The sequence below is a fragment of the Ptychodera flava genome, chromosome 7 (assembly GCF_041260155.1).
Source record: "Ptychodera flava strain L36383 chromosome 7, AS_Pfla_20210202, whole genome shotgun sequence".
Taxonomy (NCBI): Eukaryota; Metazoa; Hemichordata; class Enteropneusta; family Ptychoderidae; genus Ptychodera; species Ptychodera flava.
In genome coordinates this window covers 8,127,694-8,145,929 of record NC_091934.1, presented here as the reverse complement: position 1 = coordinate 8,145,929, position 18,236 = coordinate 8,127,694, and the positions used below count along the sequence as shown (strand labels likewise).

The 18,236-nt window shown below is 36.1% G+C and overlaps 1 protein-coding gene across 3 annotated transcripts in view; it reads right to left on the bottom strand.

The window, feature by feature from the left end:
- Window positions 1-17,924, bottom strand: part of LOC139136696 (polyamine-transporting ATPase 13A3-like) — a 72,948-nt gene extending 55,024 nt beyond the window's left edge. For 2 of the 3 annotated variants that reach the window (XM_070704488.1, XM_070704487.1), the window contains exons 1-5: window positions 17,788-17,924; window positions 15,640-15,749; window positions 5,302-5,469; window positions 4,220-4,299; window positions 747-840 (exon numbers count right to left, since the gene is read on the bottom strand). In XM_070704488.1, coding sequence (XP_070560589.1) covers window positions 747-840; window positions 4,220-4,299; window positions 5,302-5,469; window positions 15,640-15,717 — 420 coding nt within the window. In that variant the 5' untranslated portion in view covers window positions 15,718-15,749; window positions 17,788-17,924. Of the gene's footprint in view, window positions 1-746; window positions 874-4,219; window positions 4,300-5,301; window positions 5,470-15,639; window positions 15,750-17,787 lie in introns of all 3 variants that reach the window. The other variant, XM_070704486.1, reaches the window with a different exon arrangement.
- Window positions 17,925-18,236: the final 312 nt, after the last annotated feature.

The window sequence follows — 18,236 nt, the reverse complement described above, 5'->3', positions numbered from 1 at the left end:
AAAGCTATCTGACTGGCAGTTTTGAAGAAGAAGATTTTTAAAGATTTTTTTACCAGAAATGACAAAAAATTGCCTTAAAAATACAAAAATGCAAATTTCGCCACGATTTGTACAAATCTGACTGAAGTCACCCTAAGCAAACTGCATATTAAATTTCAAAGCAATCGGACAAGCGGTTTCAGAGAAGAAGATTTTTTTACCAAAAACACCAAAAAATGCCCGAAAAATACAAATATGCAAATTTCACCACGATTTGAAGAAACCGAAGTGAGGTCACCTTAAGTGAACTGCATATAAAATTTCAAAGTAATTGGACTTGCGGTTTCAGAGGAGAAGGCAATTGTTGACGGACGACGACGGACGACGGACGACGGACGACGACGACGGACGACGACGGAAAATCAACCTATTTGATAAGCTCCGCGTCGCTGACAGCGGAGCTAAAAAGTCCATAGTCTTGTAATTGTATTGTGCATTATTTTTGTAATAGTCCATGAAATCAAGTTTCTTGTTGAAATACCTGGTGTTGACCCTGTCAAAAAAGCCTCTGTGTGTAACATTCCATGTAACTGTAGATGGATGAACTTCAGTCTGGACTTGAATTCCGTTGTGAAAAGAAACATTCAATATTCTGAATGATAAGTTGAATTGGAAATGCTTTTAGCGGCTTCTCAAATTAGCAAGTTGACAGACCTAGCTTAATTTGCTACAACAGAATGCTAGGTTTTATTGTAACCAATACTTACCTCTGAATCACTATTGACCAGCAATGCGGCCGTCACATCATCCTCTGAGGAGTTTACACTGGCAGCACGCCCTCTATCCCTCTCAGCGGAGTGACTGGAATAATTATCGGTGTGCTGATAAGAAACCCTGTCACATGTTTTTCCCAAGCAAGCAGCATGCCGAACCAAAGTTTGCAAACAAAATAAAAATAAAGTATGCAGTAGACTAGATGAAATTACATTTAATGATATGCATAATTATGAAATGTGATGGTTAAGAATATATGGTGCAATTCCATGATTTAGATTAATTTGTATTTGCATAAGAGGAGATGATTCGCTTGATTGCGTAGCAAGCAAAGGTTGTACGAAGAAGAAAATAACTTTGATAGTCGCTTAAAGAACACAATGCTGTACACTTTATTCTGAAATATCACACTGTTACACTGCTGATCAAAGCAGTACGGAAACCTACCGTACATAATTTGTACCAAATCACTTTTTGTACTCTGAGAAATCCCAAACCATTCTGTCACATACAACAAGCACACATTTCCATGTAAACTTCAATAACTTGACGAAAGGTGTACAGGTTTCCTTACATGTAAGTTTTGGCTTTGAATATTTTATAATGTTTACCAATAGGGGCTAAGTTTATTTGAATGAATTGAATTCAGAGTGTGTAAAGTAGATATTTGATTAATTTCAAGTAGGGTTCCCCCTTAATTGCCGGTGAACAGATCCAGAATCATCATTGATAGCAATGGGTTTGGACCAAACCATGATTGGAAAAGGGTTAAATATTGAAGTGTCCTGAATTTCCTGATGACAAAGTTTGCTCAGCTCTGGCAGTGGAATCGACTGCTGTCTAGTTAGTCACAAAATTATCAGCTGAAGAAAAGCATTGATAGTCACTATGCCAGTTTATGATTTTAAAATCTGCGGAATAATTGCAGCATACATGGTGTGAATTACTGCTGAAATACATGTTGGTGTTAGTGTAAGAGAAATGTTAAGTTTAAAATTACATTGATATTTGATAGCTTGCCTAATGACATGATAGGTATTGCTGAAGGAATAGATAGCCATTCAACTGCCGACTGCTAAAATAAACATGAAAACTAATGACGTCTGAAATATTTATGTCATTTAAGGATTGTTATACAAAAATCACTGGGGACAATGTACAGTGTTTTTTTTTTAAAAGTGTTTGATAGAAAACATGATAAACAATCAAATAAACACAATACACGCCTAGGAAGGTATGTAATGGTTACTGGTAATTGAGACTTTAGATTGTATGTATTTGAATCCAAATATAAAAACCAACTCTGTGACCAACCACAAACAACTTCATGCCATTTTGTGATTTGACTCATGACATCAAAAAATATTGCAGCAATGATTGGAGAAACCATATCATTACACAAACATCACATCATGTCATAAACGTAACACAGAAAATGTAACACAAAGTTTGGTTACACATCATAATTTATGGTGACATACCACACATGGCAGCTTACATTGTAGTATAGACTGGGTTCAAGTCTGTGATTTTTGAATGTTTGAGTGGAGTGAACGCAATGATTTGTATTTTGCTTTCATGTGAAACGCGCGCGTGAGTGGACGCGATGAGTAGGGTGAACGCGATGAGTGGAGTGAACGCTATACAGCGGAGTTTCACCGGAATCACAGACTTGGCTTTCTTGCAGGTTTGCGTTGCTATAAATTATTCATGAGATGACGTTTTCTTTACTCATATATTATTCATAAGATGACATCACTAAATTTTACACATTGGGAGGAGTTACCAATTGACCCAAACGAGACGTGCATAAAACTCACATGGCGTTGTTGACAAAATGTCGAGTGCGATCACTCCCACAAAAGTCAGCACAACCTCTGTTCTATCACCGAAAACGCGTGAAAATATGTGTTGTTTGTGGGGCCCATGTTACAAAATGCGAAAATCGTGGCCGGTTATTCAAGGATGGAAAAAGACACCGTCCTTACAGTTGTAGCCTGTTCTCTTACGTGCCCGAAGCGATGGAAATCAAAACAATGTGGAGCGACTTCGTATGTCAGTGATTTTCCGCTGCCGGTTGGTGTGCAGACGAACACATCTTTCCCTCAATGTAACTCTCAACAAGCTTTCTTTGGTAATCTCGCATGATTAGCATTGGTCGACCGATCAGTTGTAAAACGCGGTGGATGTACGAACTTGATGCTATTATTCACCCAGATATAAAACGTACTCGATGTCTAGCTTTGCACGGAGATGACAACAAACTTTTTAATGCATGCAGAGGTTTATTAGCAAGCGTTCTTCTTATTGGCCAGAATAACGGCGGGGGCTGTCAATCATTTTGTATTTGCTCTACGTCACTGTGTACACAGTCCGTCTCACCGCCTGTACTTTGCAAGAAGTCCAAGTCGGTGAATCCGGCAGAAACTAACTCACTACTGCGCAGACTCAAACGTGACGCATTCAATCGCCGGGAAAACCTGGCGTGAGCTGCCAAATTCCGGATAGGTTTGTACGAAATAGGAGAGACACAAGAGAAACTATTATAAATGATTTTATTTTTTTAAAATTCACCGACTTGAACCAAGTGGCAGCTTACTAAATGTAGTACTGTGAGTACAAACTTCAAAACTGAAAGGTTTAAACTTGTGCTTGAACTTCCCACATGGAAAATTTAAACAACTCACTTTCATAAATCATCCCCAAGAAAAACAATTCAGGGGTCACCATAGAATTAAGAACCATTTTTCCTATACCGGTATTTAATGACATTTACAATTCAAAATGACGGCTATCCTTATTTTAACTCTTTGATTAAATGTCTTACTTTTCACAAAAAAACAACGTTGAAACTCAAGTTATTTGAAACTAGGAAAGTATTGTAAACATTTTGGGGTCCAAAAATACTTGAGTCACATTTTTACTACAACACCATGACATAAAGTGAGTATATTTAACATAACAAATAACACCATGACACTTTTGACAGAGTGTATGCAGTACGCAGTAGGCAGTACCGGTACATAACATTACCCTGTACACCGGTAAAGCATAGCATATCTCCCAGTACTTAACATACATGTACATTGTAGCGTGACATTACTCCATATACAGATACATTTAACATTCAACAAAGTAACCATCACTGAATATTGCAACACTAGACATACAAATCATGTAGACATACATGTAGCAACGATTGATACAACTTCAAATTGCATGTACATGTACACTACAACACAGCTTGTAGCATGCCAGCAACAAAGAGCATCACAAAACACAATGCTACATACAGCAAGCATAGCAATCTGTACAGTGAAAACACAACATCAACAAAACACTATTTATCTCACTAAAACACGATCCAAAAATGCAAGTTTGGTAATGTACCGTACTATATCCATGTACCAAACTCAAGTAGGAAGAAAAATACAAAGACATCTCATGATAAGAAATTTCAACATACCCATTCTTAATGCTGACTAGCCCAGTCTCTTCTACTAATTTGGTGTAAATATACTCTGCATGTACCTGCCCATGTACATTCTGTGAAATTAATCAATGAAGAAATATGGTTTGTGAATAAGACATGAACTATCTATTAAAATTAAAAGTATGGCTGAACACATAACACCGCTGAATATAAGATTAGCTGTGGTAATTATACCGTAATAAAGATAAAACATGACGCAAGCATTTATCCTCCATATATCATAGTAAGAAAATGCATTTTATTTGATGGTATTCTTTACTGCAAATTTGAAATGGGAAGTCACAGACGCTGTTCAGCTTGCTCACACATATAAAATATTGGTTGGCAGAGTCATGGCCAAAGCCAGCAGGTAACCTGATTGTGGAATTTTTACTTTCAAACCTGGCTTGCTATTATCTGGCACAAGTGTGATAGAGCTCCTAAGTCAATTTATATTTCAGCGCAGTTTTGTATTTGGAATAACACCACAGTTCCATACCATAACACCACAGACCCATCACACCAAAATACATGTATCTCCCACTATAAAAACAAAGATCACTAAGATATGTCCCATAAAAAATAGCACATTTATACCGTAAACTGGGTGACATACCTCAACAAGTTTGTAGTACCATAATAAATTAGTACCAGCACCTTTTTACATGGATAGCAAAATTAGATTCAGGCTGACTATCTCAGTACACTATGAATTCTAATTTTGGGACAGTGAATAATTTAATGGTCTATTTTCTTACCTACCGGTATACAGTACCACTGTATTATGGCAATTGAAGGTGAATATCAAGGAGTATCAAATAGTGTTTATGTGAAAATAATAATCTTTATGTCCATAAAATTATGGAAATTTATCTTTCAAATTCTGTGTAACTTAATTTTATCTTTACTCCTTTGTTTTTAAGCATCATAAAATCTTTTGTTGGTACATGTATGATGTGTGAAATAATTTTCATTTGTGGTGTTATCAATATATCATAATTACTAATGCTGTATGAAACCCTTTTTTTGGAAATCCTGGCTAATCCTCTTTCTACCCTCTCCTATTCAAAACTTACCTTTAGAAGCACTGCTTCGGCATATTTGAGAGGGCATTTTGAAAACCTGAACTGTAAACCCCACTCTGGTTTCCAGTGGAAAATCAACGGCAGCAGACCCAGTGAACACAACGCCAAGATATAAAATATTGCTTCCTTGAATTTGTTGGATCTATAGCCAGTACAGATCTGATAAAAAAAGAACATTAAATGAGAAAATAATTGAACATGATGAATTGGTGCAATATTAATGGAGTCATACACATGTGCACGGTGCTACATGTATACGCTGTACCCTGTGTATGGCATTGGTGTACAGCTATGCTGGTAGGTCTCAGTGATCATTTCAATGTTCATACAGTGAAAAGCTGGTACCGGTACATTTGGAAATACACCTACATGTACCATACACAGCACAGTCTTTTGAAGTTTCCCCATGTTACTAATCAACGCAAATTAATTGATACTGATACTAGTGATAGCAAATGGCAGATGGTCTTGTCAAAGTTGTTGCAATTCTCTAAATGTACAGACAGAGAAAGTAGTCCATACTATGGAAGATATATTGCAAATTATTATGTCCAAATTATCAAGGTGTTTTCTATAAGCTTGTCCAGGGCCTGGGGAACTTGTCTGTACCGTACTAGATGGATTTTAACAAGGATTTTAATTCCCAACTTTTCCACAAAACCTTCATGAAATGTCTGCATTCTGTCATGGCAAGATGTTGGGATGATTCTGGAAGAACAGTGTGTGACACTAATAATACCTGTAGGTACATGTATGTCTCTAAAATTACTCCCTCATTAAAATATTGTGGAAATTTGCATTTCACTGATGACATGAATTTATCCAAAACACAGCAACGTTTCAGTTCTTTATCCTAAAGAATGTAACAGCCACATGTATGCTTAACAAAGGACCTAGTATGTACATGAAGATGTTGGTATACATGTATATACCTACTGTAAGTGTAAAGAAGGTGACCAACACCTCGTGAGTTTTTTAAGGATTTTGATACTTTTCTCCATAATCCTTTGACTCAAAGTTCATGAGAAACAGGATTGATTAAAAAATATTTAAATTTTGAAGCTTGACAAAAATGCAGCATATGTACCGGTACAGCTGTATCCAAACCAATAGACTATTTATAGCAAGATGATATTCAGTAGGATTTACATGTAATTCAAATCAGAACAACACGTGTCCCTTTTCTGCAGATTGCATTTAAATTCACTAATCTCTGTTCTAAGTTTATCACTTCAAAATCATTTTATAATAGTAGCTTTCACGTAAATATGCAGGCACTGATCAGTTTGTGGGTGTACATGCACTAGCAATACAGATTTGAATCTCAAACTACTGTAAATTGAAAAAAAAAAAAAGCACGCATAGGTATTATTGACTCATGTAGACTCATTTGACATCACAATGTACAGTAAACAGGGTGCTCTTGAAGTCTATTAATGACATTTCTGACATCTAGGAGTTTTATTAGGAATTTTTGGATGTTGATTTAATGTATCAGAGCTGTGTAAAATTTCTTTGCATCGATAAGAATTTGGTTCGGTCACGTCAGTAGAGTATAAGGCAAGCTGCTAGTAGACATGCATACATGTACATGTACATGTACCAATATAATAAGAATCAATAGACATTAATGCTCATTACATAGCTTTGTCAATACCAGTGAATTTTGTGATCCCCCACTCTGCCATATTATTACTGATAATGTATCCCATAATCAACATTATGGCTCCAGAAATTTTCTACATCTACAAATAATCTGATATTACCAAACTGTGAAATATTAGCAATAATGTACCCTCCCTCTACCCATACAGTGTATTTTATAATGGACTTAAAGTAAATTTTGCAAAGCCTTATACATGTTGTGCAAAGTTTGCTTATGTGTATGTCCATTATTGGCCTGGGAGGGGTACATGTACATGTACATTATTGTTTGAATATTGGCATTCAACTTCATACACTATACAACTAATTCAGATACTGGACAATTTACTATATGTCTGTAATTTTGAGAAAAATCTCTCTCAAGTATATTCCAGAGATTTAAAAATTGCAGGCAAATTGACAAAAGTTAAATCTACACCTCTGGTAATGGTATCTTTTGTGACAGATCAAATCTTCAAAAATGTAACTGTGGGCTCTGCTACAGTATTAAATGTACCAGGCTGTTACAAGAAGTCACAGCTGACACACTGCATTGAAATCAGATAGCAATGGGTGGATCGTTTCCGGTGTGACACAATAATACATGTAGGCCTTGCCTTGTCTACTCATACTGGATAGCTCAATTCGATCAATAACCTGTCAAATTTAGCAGCTTTTCACAGTCATTGGTAAAAATTGCAGTGGAGTGATATGAATAGCAGTTGTCATTCAAGGTTGATGTACCACAGATGCCGGGCACAACGGTGTCTGTACAATTTTCAGAACTGAAACATGCTGAACAGATAGAATAAGAGCAATTACTCACACGAGTGCAAAATCAAAATGTTTTCCACTGAAAGATGAATTCAATGCCAGAGTATTGAAATCATTTTGTGATTAACAATCCTATGCACAGCGTCAGTATTGAAATCAATCAAATACACAACATGGCATCATACTATAAGTACATGTGAGTACATGTCACTAACAGCAAGCATTATAACAAATACAATGTGTATGTAGTAAAAATATCTCCTCATTGAATTCACATTGTATGTCGGATTGATTGTTTTATCAAGAAACAATTAAGAAGGGTAATTAAAAGTGTGAGAAAACATTATTTTTCCTGAATGTATCTATAAATCATATACCATACATACATGTATATATGCTTAGAACTTGTGAAGGGGCAGCCTGTAACACATACCTCCTGATGACAGTGATTAATTCATATGCAAATATTTCCATAACAATGGCTTAAACAGGATAGTTATGTTAATCACTAATGATTATCATGCTAATTTCACTAGTACATGTAATAATATGCAATTTAGACTTTATGAAGACATCATAGACAATCTGAAAATTGGAAATAACTAACGGTAGATTTCATTTAAGTGCATGTCAAAGTCCTAAAGTTTCTGGACTTAAATATTTCATGACATCCAACAACTTCACAGCTGACTGGCTCAGATCATAGACAATTGAGGAGGGTCTTAAATGTCTATGCTCTGATCGGTGACATCAGCAGAGCATATCAGTGAATGTTATAATCACTGACAAACTCTGATCTGTGACATCTGAAGAGGTTAATGACATCAGTTAATGTTACTGGTACAATCATTGTCTCTTTACATGATACAGTGAAGTGAAGAAGTCTATTTCCTGTCACTCTATATTCAATACCAGAGATGAAAGAATCTAACTGCATATGAACATTGTTAACCCTGACCCTGCCAGACAGTATAACTTCCCCATCAGCCAAGTCAGTAAAAAGTGGTATTGAGCCAAAACTAGTATTTTCACCCACTTGGCTTGGTTTGCTATAGAAACTTTAGTCTGTAAAAAATCATGTTTACAGTTTACAATATTTTGTTAAAATGCATCACACCAGACATGTTGTGCTTCACTGGCTGTAGCAAAGTTGAGCTGATTCTGACACATGAACTTGACAGGATAAGGGTTAACTTGACAGGTTTCTTGTCAATTTTATGTCTGAACAAATAGATTACAGAAACACTTTCAGGCCTGATTTTCTGTGTAACTTACAAGACCTATCCCTACAAACATGTACACTGTATATGGGTTTAGGCCTGAAGGGGTTTAACTCATAAAAACTGAACAATGCTTTCAAAGGAGTTCAAATGACTAAAACCACGTAAATAGTCAATATCTACAAACACTATGGTGAGAACCATGGATTGAGGAGTGCCCCTTTAAGTTCATAAATATCAGAAAGCAGATCAGATACAAGTTTCTACCCATGGGAACAGAAGGAAATTACGAACCCCTACCTCCATTTCTTTCATAGTGGTTCTAACTTGAAAAGGAAAACTACAGGACTGTTCCACTGTTTGGGGTGGGGTTGTGAGGGATGGGGGTGAAAGTTGTATGTACAGTACATCTTTTTTGTAGATCTTTGCATATTTAGGGTACAGTGTGTGTGTATGTGGGGGGGTTGGGGGTTGGGGTGGGTAACACTGAGAAAAATAAATCAGAGGTTATTAACTTCATAATTGTATGTGTACACATGCATGATAAAATTAATGCCAAAATATAATTGTGTCCCTTCCAGACAGTTGATCACATTTTTTATACAAGGTTACATACACATTATGATGTATTGTTTGATTTCTGATTGAACCTCAATGCAGAGAAAAAGGTTTGGACTGTTCAATCTATGATTCACAACACTAAATCAACAAAGATTTGCATTATTTTTCAATCTTAACACACAAATTATCACCATACATCAGATGAAACTCTGCCATACATCACCAACAGTATAATGAAAATAAAATTGCAAAATCAGAAACATTTTTTCCAAATGTGAAAGCAAATTTGTAAAAGAACACACATTGAGATAAATTCACTGCCAAGCCTCTGAGTAATATTACAAAGCTCCAAGCCTTCAACTTTTCTCATCAATCACTAAACTATTTGCATCAATTATAATCAGCGTGCCATATGTCACCAAACAAGGACAAACCAATTTCACTCTTTTTAAATATTCAACTGGGATTTTTTTTTCCATTCTCCTCATAAATTATACACTACGTAACTGTTATTGTTTGTATTAAAAGGAATTTTGCTAATGTATGGGCATTTTATGGCAAACTAAAGGTGGAATTAAATTAAGCTGTGGTGATTGTTTTATAGCACTTTCTGATTTTGTTATTTTTTGACTCAATAAATTTGAGTTATTATTGGAAAATGCAAATATAAGATTGAGATTTGAAAGACACATGTTGTGCCATTATGGATGCCATAAAATCCTACATGTAGACTTTGATATATTCAGTGTCCACTCTTTTAAGTATGTTAACTACATTATGATGATATTAATCCTTTTCCTGCCAGACAGTATCACTTCTCTATCGGCCCAGTCGGTAAAAAGTTGTATTGCACCAAACCACATGTATTTTTCACTCAATTGGCTTGGTACATGTATGTTATAGCAGCTTTAGTCAACAAGCGACCCTAGCGGCCGATATAGCTCCGCTGTGTTTATGTAGAGAGTAACTATTTTTGACACATGTTGATGAGAAGGTGGAAATCTTTGATAGCTCAATGCAATGGCCAGAAAAAGTGGCTAAAATAAGCTGCAAAAATACACAATTTCATCATACTTTGAATATCATCACATCGGATCATCCCTAAGAACATGTCAACCAAAGCTATCCGATGAGTAGTTTTTTAAGACTGAAACTTTCTGACCAAAAATGGCAACATTGCCCCAAAAATACAAAATTACAGATTTCATCAGAAATTCAATATATGACTTAGCTCATCTGTAGAAACCTGTATACCAAATTTCAAAGCTATCAGAACAGTACTTTTTGAGAAACACACTTTTTGACCAAAAATGGCAAAAATTGCCCCAAAATTACAAAATTGCAGATTTCATCATAATTTCAATAAATATCATTAAGGTGATCTGTAGGAACCTGTATACCAAATTTCAAAGCTATCAGATGAGCTGTTTTGGAAATACACATTTTTTGACCAAAAAGGCAAAATTGCCCCAAAAATACAAAATTACAGATTTCATCAGAAATTCAATACATATTACTAAGTTCATCTATAGGAACCTGTATACCAAATTTCAAAACTATCAGACCAGTACTTTTTGAAAAAAACATTTTTTGACCAAAAATGGCAAAAATTGCCTTAAAAATGCAAATTTGCATATTTCTGCACAATTTGAACAAATCTGAAATAGATCATCCCTAGGGACATATGTACCAAATATCAAAGCTATCTGACTTGAAGTTTTGAAGAAGAAGATTTTTAAAGATTTTTTTACCAAAAATGACAAAAATTGCCTTAAAAATACAAATATGCAAATTTCACCACGATTTGAAAAAATCTGACTGAAGTCACCCTCAGTAAACTGCATATCAAATTTCAAAGCAATCAGACGAGCGGTTTCGGAGAAGAAGATTTTTTTACCAATTACAGTAAAAAAATGCCCCAAAAATACAAATATGCAAATTTCACCACGATTTGAACAAACTTAAGTGAGCTTACCCCAAGTGAACTGCATATAAAATTTCAAAGCAATCAAACTTGCGGTTTCAGAGGAGAAGGCAATTGTTGATGGACGCCGGACGACGATGGAAAATCAATTTGATAAGCTCTGCGTTCGCTGACAGCGGAGCTAATAAAAACCCATGTGTACACAGTATCTCTGTTTTCGTTGGAGTCAAATTTTCTAGTTTTGGTACAATGCACCATATGAGACAGTGCATTTTGCTTCACAAATTTAACAAACTTGACCTGATGGTGAAATATGAACTTGGCGCGATAAGGGTTACTAAATCACATTCAATATTTTAACATGTATCCTAATCTAGAATATAACAGATTACTGCTGATTACGGTGACGTACATGTTTAGCAAAAAAAAATAAAAATTTCGAACTTTACAGTACTTTACAAAGAGGAACACACACAAAGTACCAACAATGTACTGTATTGAGTTGTGATCACACTAGTAGGCACACATGTTCAAAAGTAGATGAGTAAATCTGAAAAAATATAACAAACTTGTAAAATTCAATTTCGAACGAGTGAGAACAGATTGTAACTTGCCTGGACTATAATACTGATGTGTTTTTCTGTGCTCATACACCACAACACATTTTAGCAGGAAGATAATTTATATTTTAAAAAATCGATTTAGAAAAGTGCAGTGGTTTGTTCTTCAAAGAATAAAGTCAGCATAGGCAGCACTCACCATTGCCTTGACTGCTGTGAAATGATCAAACCATACAAGCCACACACCCACTGTCTATCCAATAGAAGGGATAATATCAAAATGATCCTATCCTACGATGGTACATACCTGTACATGTACATGTATCAAGGCCAGCATTTTACATTATCCCTGATTACACTATAATTGCCCCGGGGCCATCTGACGATGATTTCCATAATTTGTTTTTCATACGTTCCTTTGTTTTGGAGCAATTCACTTTTACGATGCATAACTTAGCAACTAGAGTACAATATTTTGACTTGTCTCTATGTGACCATATTGTCATGAGGAGGGTATCTTTGTAACTGTATTCAAATGGAATTCTCAGAATACAGCAGCTACCCTCATAGCTACATTACAGATTTGGATGAGTGTGCAACACTCAGCAAAATTGCAGAATACTGGCTACTTCAGTTGTATTGTAATCTGATCAGAATGGATACAAGAACCATAAAACACTTGCATGTATGCAAGCTTGCAAAATTTTTATGGGGAAAATTTCTCACATGTACATGTACAGTGCATGTACCGGTATGTGGAGGGGCCATGCACCATCCAACCATCCACACCATATAAAGTACATGCATAGATATAACACTGACTAGATTGAAAGTTTTAGAATTGCAATTGTTTATACATAACTGCAGTGTTTACCACTTGAAGCTGACTTGTGGTTTGATTATTGGTGTGATGGTGGATTTTTGTCAGGGGAAATTATTATGTTCTATGGGAGAGCATGGGTGAACTACTGGATACATACCAGACTTGTATGTCATGTGTAGTGTAACAGACTTGTCTATCATGTGCAGTCTGCGCACATCAAACATTGGTTGTGACTCATCACTACCAATTTTAGTGCATTGAGAGAGATACACAAACATGCATCATTGAAGTGTGAATACTGGTCGATGGATCTTCAGTTACCCCCTGAGTGATGGGGCTAGATTTGGACTCAGAAAATGATCCATATATGTAAGGCTACAGAGCTGTATGTGTATAGGCACTGATCAGGCAACTCAAGCCAAATGATTCCATGGCAACCAACTGCAGTTTCAATAACACTGGAAGTTTGTCCTATAATACCGGTATACTACAACCATGAAATTAACGTGTGTGTGATTCACTTCCCTTGGAATTTTTTATGGCTTCCTTGACCCCTCTCGACTGTAATCAGTCCAACTCCAAACTAGGAAATATTAATACATTGTACATGTATGAGGAACTGGACTGCCGACACTTGACAGTGTTCATGAAACTTGATAGGGATTGCATTACACAGAGAAATCATACTACCGGTAGGGCAATTCTGTTGATGAAGAGCATAAAGCAAAAATTTAACCCTTGTATTATCCGAGTACTGGCACTCTTACAAATGACAAGCGACCTAGCGGCCGATATAGCTCCGCTGTGTTTATGTAGAGAATAACTATTTTTGACACATGTTTGATGAAGAAGGAGGAAATCTTTGATAGCTCAATGCAGTGGCCAGAAAAAAGTGGCTAAATAAGCTGCAAAAATACACAATTGAAGATTTCATCATACTTTGAATATATCACATCGGATCATCCCTAGGAACATGTCAACCAAAGCTATCTGATGAGTAGTGTTTTGAGAATAAAATTTTCTGACCAAAATGGCAACAATTGCCCCCCCCAAAATAAAAATTGCAGATTTCATCATAATTTCAAAAGATCAAATTGAGTTCATCTATAGAAACCTGTATACCAAATTTCAAAGCTGTTAGACCAGTACTTTTTGAGAAACACATATTTTGACCAAAAATGGGAAAAATTGCCACAAAATTCAAAATGCAGATTTCATCATTATTTCAATAAATATCATGTAGTTCATCTATGGAAACCTGTATACCAAATTTCAAAGCTATCAGATGAGCAGTTGTTGAAATACACATTTTTTGACCTAAAATTGCAAAAATTGCCCCAAAAATACAAAATTACAGATTTCAGGAGAAATTAAATATATATTACTTAGCTCATCTGTAGGAACCTGTATACCAAATTTCAAAGCTACCAGACCAGTACTTTTTGAGAAACACGTTTTTTGACCAAAAATAGCAAAAATTGCCCCAAAATTACAAAATCGCAGATTTCATCATAATTTCTACAAATATCATTAAGGTGATCTGTAGGAACCTGTATACTAAATTGCAAAGCTATCAGATGAGTACTTTTGGAAATACACATTTTTTGACCAAAAATGGCAAAAATTGCCCCAAAAATACAAAATTGCAGATTTCATCATAATTTCAATACATATCATTTAGTTCATGTGTAGGAACCTCTATACCAAATTTCAAAGCTATCAGATGAGTAGTTTTGGCAATACACATTTTTTGACCAAAAATGGCAAAAATTGCCCAAAAATACAAAATTACAGATTTCATCAGAAATTCAATATATATTACTAAGTGCATCTATAGAAACCTGTATACCAAATTTCAAAACTATCAGACCAGTACTTTTTGAGAAATACATTTTTTGACCAAAAATGGCAAAAATTGCCTTAAAAATGCAAATTTGCATATTTCTTCACAATTTGAACAAATCTTAAATAGATCATCCCTAGGGACATATGTACCAAATTTCAAAGCTATCTGACCGGTAGTTTTGAAGAAGAAGATTTTTAAAGATTTTTTTACCAAAAATGACAAAAATTGCCTTAAAAATACAAATATGCAAATTTCACCACGATTTGAAGAAATCTGACTGAAGTCACCATAAGTAACTGCATATTAAATTTCAAAGCAATCGGACAAGCGGTTTGAGAAAAGAAGATTTTTTACCCAAAACACCAAAAAATGCCCCAAAAATACAAATATGCAAATTCACCACGATTTGAACAAACTTAAGTGAGGTCACCCCAAGTGAACCGCATATAAAATTTCAAAGCAATTGGACTTGCGGTTTCAGAGGAGAAGGCAATTGTTGACGGACGACGACGACGACGATGGACGACGGACGACGGACGACGGACGACGACGGACGACGACGGAAAATCAACCTATTTGATAAGCTCCGCGTCGCTGACAGCGGAGCTAAAAAAGCAAGGTCCCTCAAAACGAGAGGGGGTCAGGAAAGTGATATATTGCCTTAACCTTTTCATCCCTATTTTTAAGTGTACAGGTCCACACACATGGTTAAAATACAATAGGATTGGACCAAACCACTGCGGTGGCTGGGTTAAACAGCCCATTATCCCTTTGAGATCACACAGAAAGCAAAACACTTTCACACGTTGAGGTATGGATCATTTACAGTGCCACAGAATGCCACAGAAAACCAAGATATTCAAAGCGTCACTAAGATAATTCATGTATGTACAGAAATCAAAATATGGTTACATGTACCCTTTCACTTGAAAGTGACCCCTTGACAAAGTGAGAGTAGGACGTTGACAATGACTTACCAACTCATCTTCATGATCTTCATTGAGAATGACCGAGTAGTCATCTAAATGTTGATAGTGGTTCTGTTTGGAGTTCATCTTGAACTCTCAATGACTTGATGTCCTGCTATCTGCAAACACATTAAACAAAAGAAGACAAATTGTTCACACACAAGATTACAGCTTCCATTAATACTATGGTAATTCTTATCATTGATGGTGCAAATGCAGCGATCTGATTGGTCAAGACGTGAAAAAATCCATGGTACATGTATATATGCGATATATCATGGTTGGCCCACACTTGAACTCTCGGCAAGAGCAAAATCCTTTTCTGAGGTTCCATTCCAGAATTTCAATATACTGTTATGACATAATAGCAATAAAGCACACCCAGCGATGGTATACCACTCAATTTTGACCAGTTCACTTCTCGCTATCGCTTGTGCATATAAGACGTGAACTCGTCAAAATCTTGTGGTATACCATCATTGGAGTGCTTTATTGCTTAATTATACATTACTTGTTGTTTAATACAAGACACGCATAGACATGTGTAATTGCATACGTACAAATACATCAACAATGGTATCTTCCTTATATTTTTTATATTTTGATATTGCACTAAACCTAAAAAGATTACATGCATACACTGATCAGCAATTTAGTGGCTGTTCAAATCTAAATGAGATTCAATAGACAAATCATCCATTGCAGTCATCAATCTATGGAGCTTACAGATTAGCAAAGGGAATGTAGTCTGAAAGACAATTGCAAGTCCTGGATCATCCCAGTACATGTAGTAGTCACTTGGTCACCACTGTCCCCAATAGTCTTACCCTCCAAAGAACTAAATACTGTGCGTATCGCTGTGATATGGTGAAAAACTTTATTGTACATGTAACCACACAATATTCACATGCAATAATTTTTATACATGTACACCTTCACTTGTAAAAGTTCAAGGAAAATGGGAAACCTAAATGATAGAATTCTAATGCCGACAAATTCACCTTTTGAACATAAACATTTCAACACTTGCCATTGTGATTTGAAGCCAAGATGTTGGTAATAGTTACATGCAAGGTAGTAGAATGGGCCCCAGGGACAGATATTCAGACCGTAAAACCTGTACAATATTATTTTAGTCTACCACTTGGGGGGAGGGGGGGCTCATTTTGGTTTATTTCTGTGAAAGTCAGGAATTTTACTTTCCTCCATAGGGTTAACATGGGTTGGTGGCCATTTTGAAATTCAAATATCGTTCCTCTTGTAGTACCGGGTATAGTACAAAAATTTGCATGGTGACCCCTGATTTTGAGAGAGAATGTTTGAAAAAATTTCTTTCATTTTCGAGGTTTGGACTACCTAAGTTATCCTAAAGTTGATGAGAAAAATGTCATGGAGGTAGCATTGTGTGCTTCCCACATGGAAATACTACCTCTTACAATTTCGTAAAAAGTGTCTTTATTTACACATGATACATGTACATGTTCAAGAGGAACCTTACAGAAGTAAACAGTCGCAACTTGATGGTAATCTACAAATAAACATCACAGGAAGAACTATAAGACTTTCATTGTTTTACATTGCTGAGTCAGTTCAACCAAAGGAACATGAATCACTGCGGTTAAAATCAGCAGAGTTTCCACAGTTTTGGCCTTGCCTTTACAAATTTACAGATAACACAACAGAAATGTTTGCACCAGGCAATTTAAAACAACGGAATTGAATCAATGTAAAAACAGGTACGGGTCACGGAAAGCCTCAGAATTAAAAAGTCTTTATGAGTGATTTTTATCGACAATGTTTACAAAAATAGAATGTTTGTATACTATATAGTATTGGGGTGTACAGTAGACTGCAACCAATACGAAGCCAAAATGTCAAGGCCGAAAAAATGAAGACAGAAAACAAACAGTTGACGAGCTCTCGCCTAACAAAATCTGAAAGGTACACAGAAACTGGGAAAACAGAGACTGTCTCTGTTTTCCCGACAGTTTGTACACCGCGTAAACAGTACATTGCAGGCGTCTCTTATCCGATGAATGGGAACCATACAAACTGAGTTGGCAGGCGTCCCGTAAAATAAAATCCGCAGGGGAACCGTGCGCCTTCTTGACGTAATATTGAGGTACATGGACCACCATATTAAGTCCTCGTACTTACCTGATGGGAGGCTCTCGGTAGACTTGAATGACAGCTAAATCCATGATAAAACTCCAACGGGAGAAGGGCAGTCTTTAGAACTGTCAACGTCAGCCATGCTCGTTTGATTGTTTGTAGAGTGTATGCTCGGAAAAAAGGACAGCTCTGATTCGGATTCGGATTTAGATTCAGATTTCAGAATTCGAAACACAGATTCAGATTTTACCTTTTCCTCATGATATTCTTTTGTTTCTGCTCAACTCAATCAGCCGAGATTTTCTACGCGTGATAATATCCGATTGCAACTTGAATGATGTTAAATCTCCTGTCGGACTTATGGCTAAAGGGTCGGCTGACCAGTTTCTTCGGGAGGGTGCAGGTGTACGTGTCACCCTGTAGGCCCTATTTGATTTTGGTTGTTAAGGTAGAACGTGCCTTGGGGACAGAAATTTTATCAATTCTCTTCTGAC